This window comes from Artemia sp. Qi Xiang Cuo, chromosome 7 (genome assembly GCF_049724085.1).
Source record: "Artemia sp. Qi Xiang Cuo chromosome 7, ASM4972408v1, whole genome shotgun sequence".
Classification (NCBI taxonomy): domain Eukaryota; kingdom Metazoa; phylum Arthropoda; class Branchiopoda; order Anostraca; family Artemiidae; genus Artemia; species Artemia sp. Qi Xiang Cuo.
Window position 1 is genome coordinate 25,593,986 of NC_142800.1, and position 14,341 is coordinate 25,608,326.

The 14,341-nt window shown below is 34.6% G+C and overlaps 1 protein-coding gene across 3 annotated transcripts in view; it reads right to left on the minus strand.

Moving 5' to 3' along the window:
• Positions 1–14,341, minus strand: part of LOC148950095 (ral GTPase-activating protein subunit alpha-1) — a 246,939-nt gene that overhangs the window by 57,854 nt on the left and 174,744 nt on the right. For 2 of the 3 annotated variants that reach the window (XM_089092128.1, XM_089092125.1), the window contains exons 21-23: positions 12,233–12,292; positions 8,384–8,494; positions 1,440–1,625 (exon numbers count right to left, since the gene is read on the minus strand). In XM_089092128.1, coding sequence (XP_088948254.1) covers positions 1,440–1,625; positions 8,384–8,494; positions 12,233–12,292 — 357 coding nt within the window. The remainder of the gene's footprint in view (positions 1–1,439; positions 1,626–8,383; positions 8,495–12,232; positions 12,293–14,341) is intronic. The other variant, XM_089092126.1, reaches the window with a different exon arrangement.

Genomic DNA, 14,341 nt, shown 5'->3' on the forward strand with positions numbered 1-14,341 from the left:
GCTGGCCGTCAGCTCCTAAGCGCCCACACCTTCTTGGATATAACAATCATAGTCTACCATAGATGCTACAGGTATATGTTTCCTCCGAAACACGCGATTTTGCAACAAGCCAGCAGGAGTAACTTTCACCAAAAGGAGGAATATTTACATTGCTGGATTCATAATCTTCAAGCCTATCCATTCATTGAGCCAAACCTATAATACCATTTACACTTTTCCTCAGAGAAGCATCTAAACCTGCTTAAATAATCTGAAAATTGTCCCCTTTTTAAATATTTTTGACCAACTTATAACGTGTTTTGCACCCAAAAATTTCTGTGCACCAGATTTCAAAAATTTATTTTGGTAGATGGATAGAACCGAATCTTAGCGTGGTCGCAACGTAGGACAGCAGGAACTAGGAACGTAGGACAGCAGGAACTAGGAACGTAGGACAGCAGAAAAATAACGTACCACTAATTCCATAGGGAACATAAATCTTAAGTAAAATCAGTTTCCTGGTTGCTTATGAGATACATATAAGCATCTTCTTGATCTCCTATACAATTGTTTAGCTGTATTAAAAAAAAGAGAGAAAGCTAAATAAATAGTGGCTATATTTTAGCAACTATAGGAGTGTCCGGAGTATAATAATATATTGTATTATAAAATAACACTGTCATATATTTGGATATATACAAGAAGTGTAACATCCCCCTACCTCCTTAAATCCTTATGTCTTACCACCCTAAAAGACAAAGAGTGCATTTGCCTGCTCTTTACCAAATCCCTCATCACTAAAACCGTGACGAACACATTTTACCAAAGTTTCTAAGTCCCATCAGAATCCCCCCCCCCCCATTTAGCCTTTCTCAACTACCCCACTTACTCGTCTTTGCGACTACGTTTCAAAAAGGTTGAAAAAAAAGGAGTATACTAATGTCTCCTAACAACTATTGCTATGCCACTTTTGCACCATTAATTTTTGGTTAAAAAGTAAAAGTTAAAAATGATAAAAAGTAAGAACTGAAATCATTTTTCATTTTTTAATGAATTCACACATGAAAGTATTATTATTGTTTTTTTTTCAGAATTGGCTCCAAAATTCAGAGCAAGAAATAGTTTCTTATCTTGATATGTCCTCAATATAAAATTTAAAAGAAAAATAAAATAAAAAAAAGCTATTCAATAAGTAAATTGTACACGGATTATCAAAAATAATTGTTTTAACACCATACTTAGGTTTAAGATGTTTTAACTTTACATTTTTATTGAATCAAATAATAATAACTCGCGTTCTCGCGCCTTAGTTTTTAAAACGTTCAATTTAAAATTACTGGCATCTACCCATTGTACCCAAGTTTCGAAGAACTTAGAAAAAAAAAGATTGATCTTAAACTTTATGGTCTATGTATACTCAATTTTTTTCACAGTCACTTATTAATGTTTTAGGAACATACTTGAAGTACAGTGTCCAAAAGAGAGGTAGATCCGTCTTCAGGCCAGGATTGAAGAAGAAAATTGTGTGGCAGTTTCATGCACCATTCTGCAAGGCACAACTCTAAAGAAATGAGCAAACGCTTCTCTTCATCAACAATACCATTTTCTATATCGGCGACTAGGTTTGCCAAGGTAGCAGATATTTCCTAGAATCGAAAATTCAAGCCAGGGTAATCTACCAGTTACCGAAACCTAAAACATGGTTTAGGCTTAAAAGGATAAAGGACAACAAAATAAATGTTTTTACTCCCTGGACCCAGTCGCGATTTTCTAAGATTTATCTTTTGGTTGTATCAAAATTATGAAGTTGTTAAAGCTGTGTCATATTTTCGTCGATGTTGGCACGATGAACTGAGAAAACAAATAAACAAACTAAATATTTCAATTTGATAACACTTTTCGTTAGTAGACATTCAAATACTAACAATCAGTTGACTTAAAAAACACTACATATTCAAAGGAAAGCTAAATCTTCTGAAGCTGTCTGGCGCCAATTGTTTTTATCTTATTTTTTGTTAATTTTTCACAACCCCGTTCCTTGTTCTAAATTGGCCATCTGCTGATAACAAAAGCCATATAACTGCATGTGGAAGTCTCTTTCATTAAAACTGAACTAAAACTGAATAGTGCTGAATAAAACTGCATGTGGAAGTCTTTTTCATTAAAACTGAATTAAGACTGAATAAAACTGGAAGTCTTTTTCATTAAAACTGAATTCCCGATTTTCCCTAATTTACAAAGACGCATATGGCTATGCAATTTTCCACTTAACCTATTGACATAGCCAAATTGCATTTTCGTACCCTTGATAATTTGAATAAACTAAAGTCCAATAAATATGTACTTGCAGAGTAAGCGCACAGGAGATATGGAAAATGCCCGATTTCTATGCAAACAATACTCTCATCTTGTTTTTAACTGCCCCAAAGTAGATGTTCTCAGTGAATCATTTACCGACAACTACAAAATACCCCCAAACTACCGATAACTGATGAAAAAAAATGCAGTAACAATATACCTGTGAAATGGTATCCCAGCGGTAACAAGTACATTCCTTATAGAAAGGTTTCAATCAACTCTTTTAATAGGCCCAAAAATATACTTTTTGAGCTTTAGCACCCTTTTTCTGGAAAAAAAAAATATTCTGATGCCGTCTCACTTAGGAGCCTTTTGACGCTTGCATTCTTATTTTACTTTCACTTGCTTCAGAAAAGTTCTGGCCCTCAAGGCTAGTTTCTAAAGAATAATTGAAATAAATTCAAATAGAAACAGGTAGACTCATAATTCAAAATAAGACCTAGCGAAAAGATATTCTTTTTAAGGAAATTATATGAAGTTTTCAGGAATTTATAAGTTATGAGTGACCAGAGGGTTTAAAAATTTGTTATTGTTTATTTCAGGTCGAAAGTTTGTTTCTTTGAGTGCGTTAATTTGATTCAACGTAATAACACATTAATTCTTTGTCTATGTTTCCTTGTTATTTATAAGTGTAGATTACTGCTGATGACTCTATTCTAACACTTTCTTTTCCTTGAGGAAAATAGAAAGATAAATGTTGTATGAATCATATATAATTCTTTTGCAGCAGCAACACTTCGGTTTTGTCCTGTTTTCCTTCTTTTTTTTTTCAATACCGCAGATTTCAGTTAATTGCGAGAAAATGGTAAGGGTCTAATCCTCGGAGTTTTTACAGAAACTGTGGACATCTGGTATGATTGATGAATACGGTATTACATTTTAGAAAGATTGGTATAATTTCAAGCCTGGAGCCAAAAAGGATGGTTTTCGCTTATCCTTCAGCCAGAGCCCAGAATGTGTGAGCTGAAGTGGATTTTTAATTTACGTTATCGAGGATTATATGAGGTTGTTCCACCAACCTTTCGTTTCTTTGAGCCATGTTCCTGCTTTGGAGCGGAAAGCTCACGTTCTAGAAGGTAAAAGCAGGCAGAAGTTTCAAATTACAGGTAGATTGAAATATGGAAGTACGTAAGACGTGCAAGGGTTTCAATTGTGATGAAAATTTCTTAGAATAATAAATGAAAAAATAATCTAAAGATCCAAATAAACCATTTTTCTGTTAGTCCAAAAGTGCTACCATCAACTTTTATAAGCCATTTCTATTCGTGATTTTGGTTAAATTCGCTATTCAAATTTATGTGTTCGGGACATAAGACAGAAGAATGGTATCACATATGCGTCTTAAATTTTCTCAATAAATTTCCAAAGAAATTTTCCAAGGATTGCTAAGGAAACTCGAGGTTTCTCTTTGTTCCTTTCCAAGAGAGACACAAATTCCTTTTTGTCTCGAGTCAATGCCTGATTAATGTATGTTTTATCAGTTTTTATGAATAAAAATTCGTTCATAAGCTGTGCACCAGAAAAAAGGAAAATAACCGTCCTCAAAAACCAGCCGAGACCTGATTGGTTGCAAAAACAAACTGGATACAAAAGGTGGGTTCTTAACCCTTTGTTACCCCCAAACAGACCCTGCCATACGAAAATTTTGACAAAAAGCTAGGCGCATTGCACTATTTTGAACCAGAATAACGCAATGATTTATCGTTAGTATGATTGAGGGGTCAGAGTGGACCAGAGGATACCTTTTAAGTAAAAGCTAGGAATTCTGCATCTGTTTGAACCGGGGAAGATACATCCATTTTCAATTAATATTATTAGGAAGCACAGAGTTGGCCAGTGGGCCAGATGATGAATTTTTCATAGGAACCCCGGAATTTTACATTTTGGTTATAAAATCACGCATGATCAAAGTAGAATCATTTAAGGATTTAAATCTTTATTAGTGGAGGTATAAAGTGGGGCAATGACCCATGCATGATTTCCAGGCCTTCTCCAATTGAAGAAAGGCCATAGATCCAATATCCCCACCAGTTTTTTAGCACTAAGGTAAGCACGTTACACCTTATTTAAATAAAAAACGCGCAATATTTTCAGTCCATATGACTGGAGGCACAAAGTGGACCCATGGCCCCTTAGACACCCTTCTCCTTCTCACCGCCAGATTTTTATCAGAAAAGTATGTATATTGCACTCTCTTTGAATTGAATCATACAAATATTTTCAATCTCTATTGACAGAGGAACAAAACCCTTTGCCTATTCAACACCCCCATTCGTCTTACTGCTAATTTCTTTAGCAGAAAGCAAGGAATGTTGTACTTTGTTTCTGAAATCAAGCGTGATTGAAGTGAAATCACATAATGATTTTAATCTATATTAGTAAAGGTATAAAGTAGGGCGATGACCCATGCATGGTATCCAGGTCCTTCCCAGTGCCAAAGTTCTAGTAAAAGGGTAGGCGTGTTGCGTCTTGTTTGAACTGGAGTAACACAAGGATTTTCAATCAGCATGACTAATGAATGGCCATAAGTCCAATATCCCCATTAGCTACACGCTAAAGTCGAAAATGTAGGCCTAAAATGATTCTCAATCTGCATGTTTTAAGGCAAAACGTTGGGACGTGGCCCCTCAAACACCTTTCTCTTTCTCACCTTCAGATTTTTAGCAGAAGAGTGGTTGTGTAGCACCCTCTTTGAAGCGGATCATACAAGTATTTTCAATCTCTGTCGATTAAGGAAGAAAGCGAGACCTCCCCACATTCAACACCCCTTCCCCACGGCTTGCAATACCTACTTTTTAACAGAATAGTAGTTATGTTACACTTATTTTTTAGCCAGGATCCTGACATACTTCAATCTATGATTTTTAAGTGCAAACGTAGGTGCGCTGTACCTTCTTCAAAATGAAGTGCCCTGATTTTTAATCTGCATGATTCGACCCGCAAAGTGGGTCTGTGGTTCCCCAAACAATCCTTTCCCTCTCAACGCCACGTTTCTAGCAGAACAGTAGGCATGCTAAGCCCTGTTTGAGGGAGAATCATTCAACAACTTTCAATATAGATGACTGGAGGCATCAAATTGGCCTTTGTCACACCAGATAATCTCCCATCACCGACTTTTCAGTTGCAAGACAGACACACATTTAGTTTTTTTTCACCTAACGGCTTTGATATTTATGTGTCAAGTGCTCTGTCCCAAATGAGAATGATAGTTTTCGGAAATTTGTTCTCTTTCTCGAACATTTAAGGTACTTCAAATTTATGGGAAGAGTAATTTCAGGCCAGGAGGGCAGAGGATGGATTTCCAGAGGCGTCCTCCATCACTTGCTGAGCCCCACCTACTTTTTGTGCTATAATGTCTATATTAACTTGAAATCTGGAATTAAGGCACTTACAGACAAGGAGCCTATAACCGAGATAAATTATATCATCGGACTTTACGATCCAGGTGCTAGCAGGCTTCAACGGCTCATTGTTTATGGATTTCTTCTTTATCCTAAAGAATGGCTCTCAAAACAAGAAAAACAAATATTGGTCCAGCAACACTTTCGTCAACAAATCCAAACAAAGATTGCTATATTTTTGTTTGGATATAAGATTGCTCACTTTGTGTCAACAGATAATTCAAAAGAGGAAGATGATTCTTTTGTTTCTTCAACATTTTAAGACCGTGCATCTAGCATTCACAAGTTTAAAAAATCAACCTTTTTTCCAACTTGTCACATTTCACACAGATAAAACTAATGGTAATTCAATATTCCCCAACTTTATAAACATAGACACGTTTCATCTCTTTTGAATTATGAAAATAGAATAGGATTTAATAATATAAGATGTAATTTATAAATATTTATAATTTATAATATATAATAAGTATTTATATCAATTAAAAAAATAATACAGACCGACAATAATACAGATTGGAAATATTTATAACAAGATATAATAAGATTTGAGCTGTTCCAAATCAAAACACATCTAATACATAGTTTAAACATGCTGTTGAATTTACATAGAAGTTAGTATTTAAGAGTTTTAAAGTCTTTTTTTTACCAATACAGGCTAAATTGCAATGTTACCCAGATTCTTGCATGCAACTTCCCGGACAAGGGTTGGTAATTCTACAAATAGCCTGTTTAAAAATAAAGACTTTTTATCGGTTAATTCTAGTAGAAATGTGGAAATGTTATAACTTTTCGAAATCAGAATTGTAACCAGATTTTGGTGTACAGGGTTGTAGGGCCAAAAACTGAACCGCGTCCCCTACTTCACAAGTTAAAATATGTAGCACCTCTATCAAATAGTGCAAAGATCAGTTTGTGAATAAAGCTGATTAGACTATATAAATCAAAACGCATCAAGTATATGTGTCATTTCCATCAAAATTGGCATGCATGGTTTTCTTTTGAAGCCATGTCAAACAAACATTGGGTTAGAATTGCTATGTTAGCCATAAACCTGTGGCTAGTACCTTAAGCAATATCCCAGGATTTCAACAGCCCTTTTCAAAGGAGTACCTCGTTCATACAGTTTAGCAGAATGTTGGGCGTATTATACCTTGTTAAAGTCAGGATATTCTCTAAAGCCTACCTCTCCTCTACTACATAAGTATGGAGATTCTGAGCATCTTTCTGATTTGTTCAGAAATTATTTTGGTAACAGTTAGAAATGATAAAATGACCGTCCTTTTGTAAATTCAAAACCTTGATTTGTTTGCTTACTTCGCCCTAAACGAGTTTATTTCTTGTGTTGCTTAATTTGTTCTATATTCGTTTACAATAAATTGATAGATTGATTGATCCAAATACAGAAAGTAAATATTTCTCACATGGTGCTTGATCATGGATCAGAATCGAACAATTCTTGAGGCTTTACAAATTTAAGCTTACATAAATACATTGATTAAGGTAGAGTCCCGAGGACCCTGCTTTCGGCCCTTAAAAATTTCTCCAAGAAAAAATTTAGGGAGCTAACCGGGGGTTTTGGACTAGGGCCCTCAGACCCTTAGCCTCAGCTTCATGACCATAGCTATTTTGTCTACCCATTAGCCTCGTTCTAGATATCATTCCGAAAATTTTATTAAGTTAACAGACATGTACAGGAACAGGCGATAGGTACGTGTTTCACACTTAAAGGTTATTTCCTAATGAAGTAATTGAATAAGCAATTATAAGTAAGTAAGAAAGCGGTAGTAATTGCATATGTAACTGAAAAAGTAATATGTAAGCTAATTATAACTGTATTTATAATTGAGCCAAGATTAAAAAAAATAGGCATTAGCATACATGTAAATTCTTTGATGCATGATAACGATGTAGAATATGGTATAGCAATTCACCATTCTTAAAAAAATAATGTAGACAGCACAGCTTGTTTAGATTGAAATTTATCCTTGGACATATTTGGCTGGGTCCTTCAAATTTGAATTTTTGTTCTGTTGGAGCAAAAGGCGATATGTAGGTCCTTCACTCCAAGGCCCTGATTTGGACACTAGATCCACCTGTTCAATTTCATCAATTACGAGGCGTTGTGTTTTCCGGAAATTCCAAGAATTATCCCATTTATGGATTTTCCTCCTCCTGAAGGAGGAAGAAGGGGAGAGGGACACACAGTTCGTCTAGATCACAGTTCACTAGATCCACCTGTTTTATTTCATCAATACGAGGCGTTGTGTTTTCCGGAAATTCCAAGAATTATCCCATTTATGGATTTTCCTCCTCCTGAAGGAGGAAGAAGGGGAGAGGGACACACAGTTCGTCTCCTAAGCGGGCAGCAATGAAAACGGATCCAAGACCACATAGGAAAAACATTCTTTGTATTTTTGGCTTCTTTTCTTGTCTGCTGTTATTTATATACGAAAACAAGGTACTTGAACTTTTACACTTTAAAATGCTATCATTAAAATAAGTTGAGGTCCAAAGGTGGCCCTTTCACCATTTACAGTTGAACTCCCAAAAGTCATCTTTTCCGTTATACGATTGGGCTTTCTTTCATTGCTAACGGTTCATGTTGTTTCATAATACATTTATTTCTTCATTATTTATCTTACCTCGATTATCTTCCCAGCCATACTTGGGGCTAGAGTGGTTAGCGTCAAAGCCTGATCTGAGACCAAATATAGCATATCACAGGCAATTTGGGCAACCTTTTTGACGCGAAACTGTAAAGAGAAACTTAGTTATTAGAGCTCCTCAACTAATTTTTTTTAGAGATAGTACTTGAGATTACTATGGTCTACGCTAGGACTATGCCTAAAAGATTGTTTTGCGAGAGCTCCCTTTTTACTGGTTATCTTACTGTTTTTTTTTTCCGGAGATCTTAAAGATAGTGTTTCTTCACGAAAATTTGAGGGAAGCTCAAAAGCAACTAAAAAAAAAACTTTATCTACAGTTACATGGTGGCGAAGATAGTCTGCCAGACTCATTTGTGTAGCCCCCCAGTTTTGTTTCGACAGTGTGCAAGTCTACGTTCCGCACCCTGACCACGTTCAGCACCCTGAATTATTGTGTCAATGCTTCTACCTAATATATGAGCAGCACCGTATTCGGAGGGATAACGGACTTTAACCCCCTCCCCCCCGCAAAAAAAGGAAAAATGTCCAACTCGTACAAAAGTAACAAAATACATATAAAAAAAATTGTGTTGCGTTTTGCAAAGTTTATTTTTACATCCTCCGTCCCGCAGAACAAAAATAACCTATCGGCTCAAAAAAACCAAACCAAGTTGAAGTGACAGAAAGATAAATACACAAAAAAACAGACAAGAAATGAATAGTTGTTTATATACAGCCCATATCACTATTACTCAAGCTGGGATCAAGCTCGTCAATAGGAGGAGGGAGGATATTCTATCTGGATATGTTCCCTCCCCCCTTCTTTTAGGTATTTTCATTGAAAATAACTTTACGAACAAATAAACGATCGTATATCTGTTGATGACGATCATTACATATGCGATCAAAATATCCAGACTTTTGTATCTGTTTTCACTGCTTAATAAATGGACATATCCCCATTTGAACGTTTAGTTGTTTGTCATAGAAAGGCAGTGAGGTCTTGGATTAAATACCTAATTTAAGTTATTACGTCAAAAGATTTAATAACTGAAAAACAACTGAAAAAAATGATCCCCTAGATTTTGAAAAATACATTGTGCTCCCCCACCATATATTCTCGAGAGTTAACGCCACTGGCTGGGATTACCATTCCTAAGTGGACTTTTTGCAATAACAATATAATATTATTAATAACAAGATAATGCTACATATATGTATATATATATATATATATATATATATATATATATATATATATATATATATATATATATATATATATATATATATATATATATATATATATATATACAAATTTACTGATATATCTACTATATAGACACAAACATAAAACATACGTATCGTACATAAAAAAGCCCAATTTTGTTTGTGAGCTTCCATGCCCTAAAATGTCGGCTAACTACTTCACGTAGAAATAGCTATATTTTTGCACAGTAGCCTTAGAGCGGCAAAATTGGGAACGAACTATAAAAATCAATAAAAATATCACTGGAGTACAGAATTCCAGAAAAATTGACAAGGAATGACGTCATAATCATTCAAGTTTAACTAATCACGAGTCGAAAAGAACTTCATGCAATAAGAAGATTATATTATTCCCGTTTCTAAAGCCCAGGTCCAAACTGCTGACCATAGCGGGCAAAAAGCCTCAGTGAATGTTAGCCAACAAAACTTCCCACAGGCCATCTAAAACTAAAATAGTGCCCACAAATCCTGTTTCCTTTTTAACCCCCTCCCCTACATAATTTATGCTAAGCTCCAAAGAAATTAGTGCCACACGTATTTGTAATTCGTTTATTTTATTAAGCCGTGTCGTTACATTAATAAGCTGACTATTTTACGACGGTCATTAGCCACAAATTATCGTTTTGATTAGTGAAAGTCATCAAGACATAAACTTCATGAATACAGAGATCCGCCCAACCCATATCCATGGCATCCGTTGCATAGTTGCGTCTTGCATATAACACTATTTTTTTCATTTTTTATGATTTATTGAATGATCTAATTCAACAACAACGGTCAAACATAAAATAGAACACATACGTCTCCCCCCGTGAAATATACTGGTAGTAGCATGTTCTGCTCAACGGCTATGGCCTATAAGCCAATTCGATGCAACCCTTCGCGAGCCTTAGCACCAGCGGTCTAGTTGCAACTCTCTTTATAAATTTTAAAATGGCCCTCTATACTTATTGACTGAAGCTATTTTTTTTCAATAAATACACATTTACTGTAATAAGAGCAAATTCTAATCGTAAAAGGTAGAAATATGAGAGAGCAGAAATACAGACAACCTTTGTTAATCGAGAAACAGCTAAACAAAAGAAACTGTTAAAAAATCACCAACATATATAAAAAACAAACTACTGTCAGCTTGAATGGGCCTTCTTTTTTTTGTGAGCTAGAATTCTTTGAGTTGGAATCCATGAGTTACATGGATATATATATATATATATATATATATATATATATATATATATATATATATATATATATATATATATATATATATATATATATATATATATATATATATATATTTATTGATTACGATATTTAGTAACCTTATACTGTCAATAATTTTTTTCTCTATTGTTTGGATGTTTTTATTTTTTATACCACTGTCTTATTTTTGCCGGTTTATTGAGCGGCGTTTGGATATTTATTTGTTAATCTGGGCTTTACAGCCACCAATCTGACAATAAAGCTCAGATTTTATCCGCTTCTGGGCTGTATCTGTTTTTAATAAACAGGATCTTATACAAATGAAGGTTAATTATTTAAATATTGTAAGTTTTATGCTATTTACCATTTGCTGTGTGAAATACACTCCTTTTCGGTCGCTATGGTGTAATACCAATTTTGTCCTCGCTTGACAATGTGCAAGCAAGAATCAGCGTTGCCAACGCTCTACAATTGTACCTTTTTTGGTACAATTTAGAGGTCCTGGTGCAATGCGGTACATATAGAAAAAATGTCCGTACGATACAAACTTACCGGTACATTTTGGTTTTACTTGCTCCTTTCTGACTCGAATATCTTCAAGTTGAGTTTATCAATTTTTTTTTATTTTATTTATGCCAAATTTTTTACATACTCTTCAGACGGTACAAAGTAAATTCCTGCAGTATGATTATATTCGGAAAAGTGGCACAATTTATTTAAAAGCGTTGGCAAGACCGGTCAAGATGCTAGTTCTCGGTTGGGATCACACCATAGTCTTATCCGATTTGTTTTTATCAGTGATTTTTTGTAGTTAGATTTGTTGTTCTTTTTCTTTTTTTGCGTGTTTTTGTGTTATATTACAATTAAAATGTATTGTAAAGTGAGTTAAAAATAAAAATTATTACATTATAATTATATCTGATTAAAATCGTTCTTTTATGTCTTCCCAGACGATTTAAATAAAAAGAAAGAAAATCTTGAGAAGGATATCTTTACTTGCTTTAAACCGAATTTTTCAAGTCTGAGAAACACATTTTTAAGCTGTGAAATAGAAAACAACTGAATATTTGTTAAAACAAAGACTTTTTTCATCAAGGGACACAAAATCCGGCTGACAAAGCGAAAGCTGGCCCCTGTCAGTTTATAACTTAATTTTTTATTTCTTGGAAATATACTTATGACAGAATAGAATTAAGAGTCAATTAAGTGCTTTAGCGCAGAAGATTATAAAAAAAAAATGTAGAAAGTGGAGTTGATCAGTTGGTTACTGAGACGGTCAAGAAAAAGTTAGAAACGACCACCACCTTGTATGAGAGTTTTGTGAGAGCTTTACTGAATATACAAGTGAATGAAGCAAGTTTCTTAAAAGCTAACCTCGCTGGTTCTGTTGAGCGGTGAGCGGCCAGATGCAGGCGCAGTGACTGATGAACATTGCTAATAAATTGAAAAATAAGAATTCAAAAGTTATTATAACTGTTGCAATAAAAAAATTAAAAAATCCCTTATAGCCTGTTCAGACGCATGGGGAAACGCTCACAAAACCGATCAATACCATGGGAAAACCAAGCACTTTCTCCCATAATGCCGATCAGTTTTGGGGCTGGGAATTTTTTATATGGTTTTTTGTTTGCCATCGAGCAAAAATGAGCAAGCATTTTTGAAAATAGAAAGCATGTCAACCATTAAGCACGCGACATTTCGAGAATCGGTGGTATTATCCAGAACAGCCAGTTTTTATTCAACACTTGGCTTAGAGCGTTGGTGCATAAAAGTGCATGTTATCTGTGCTTTTTAGCAACAATTTTTCACCTATCGTTTGAACACTTTTCACCTCGTACCGATCGGTTTTTTTCATCGGTTTTCCCATGCGTCCGAACAGACCATTAGAAGCTGAATTTCATAGGGTTTTGCAGTAGTCTGCTGTAGGAAAAAAACATTAAAAATAAAAAATAAAGCACATCACACAAAAGAACACATTAAATAGTAGTACAACATGATTTCATTATTAAAATGAAAAGAGGTTTAAGGCTAGATGGAGTTTCATCTACCACCCTATTATAAACTGTCTTAAAACTAGTTTTCTAATATGATTTCTCTCTTTGCTAGCTTTTTCTCGGATATTGATCTTTTAACGTAGATAAATTTGAATTTCTTTCTTATAACAAAATGCGTAGTTCTTCCTTTCTGTGCATTGGTTTTACTATCCCTGTTGTGGATTCTCTCTTCTGGTTACGTATTTTTATTACTGACAGTGTCCGACCCTGCCCTATCGCATATTCTCAGATATTAATAAGAAATCATAGTTAGAAACAGGGCCGTATCTAGGAGAGGGGGGGGGGGGTTGAACCCTACCCCCCCCCTTGCGATATTTCTGCTCGACTCATAACAAAGCAACAACAGAATTAAAAGAAACCCTAATTAATTATTTTAGTCGTTTCTAAAATAAATTAGTTCAAAAAATTCAAAAAAAGTGCAAATCTTTGTTGCTTTTTCCACAATGTTTGTTGTTTTTTTCCCTAAAAGATTTCTTGCTCCTGATATTACTGTTTACCTAAATTACTACACAAATAGCTCGTAAACACAGATTGGCCGGTATTTGTTAGCGTAACCGCCTAATCAGGTTGTTTCATTTATGAGTTTATTTTTTCTTTTCTCTTTTTTCCTCTTTTTTCCTCATTTTATGTTTTTTCTCCCTTTTTTATTTGTGCTTATTTTTATTTTGCATGTGTTACTCTATAAGTTTTCTATGTGTTTTCTAGTTTTGTCTGCATTTGTATTTTAAAGTGTTTTTTTTTTTTTTTTTTTTTTTTTTTTTTTTTTTTTTAATGTGTTACTCCATCTTTTATACTTTTGTACAGGGTGGGTGAAAAAAAATAATAATAATATTACTGATTGTTTTACACAGATGATCAAACAGTTCGTGGTAACGAACTGTAAGTAAGGAGCGACCCGACTCAATAGTAACCCAAACACTAAAAAATGGAATTTGATACCAATAGATACATCAAAAGGATCAGATTTCTATGCTGGTTTCAAATATATAAGTTTCATCAAGTTTAGTCTTACACATAAAAAGTTACGCGCCTGAGAAAATTTGGCTGATTTTCAAAAAAAGTAAGAAAGACCCCTTAAAAGTTATAGAACCTGAATGAAAATCAAACCATCATATTCAGCGTATCAGTGAGCCCTACTTTAAAGGTTTCAAGCTCCTATCTACAAAAATGTGGAATTTTCCATTTTTTGCCAGAAGAAAGATCACGGATGCGTGTTTATTTGTTTGTTTTTTCTTTTTCCCAGGGGTGATCGTATTGACCCAGCGGTCCTAGAATATCCTGGGGGGGCTCATTGGAACGGAAATTAAAAGTTCTAGTACCCTTTTTAAGTGACCAAAAAAAATGGAGGGCAACTAGACCCCCTTCCACGCTCATTTTTTTCCCAGAGTCACCCGATCAAAATTTTGAGATAGCCATTTTATTCAGCATG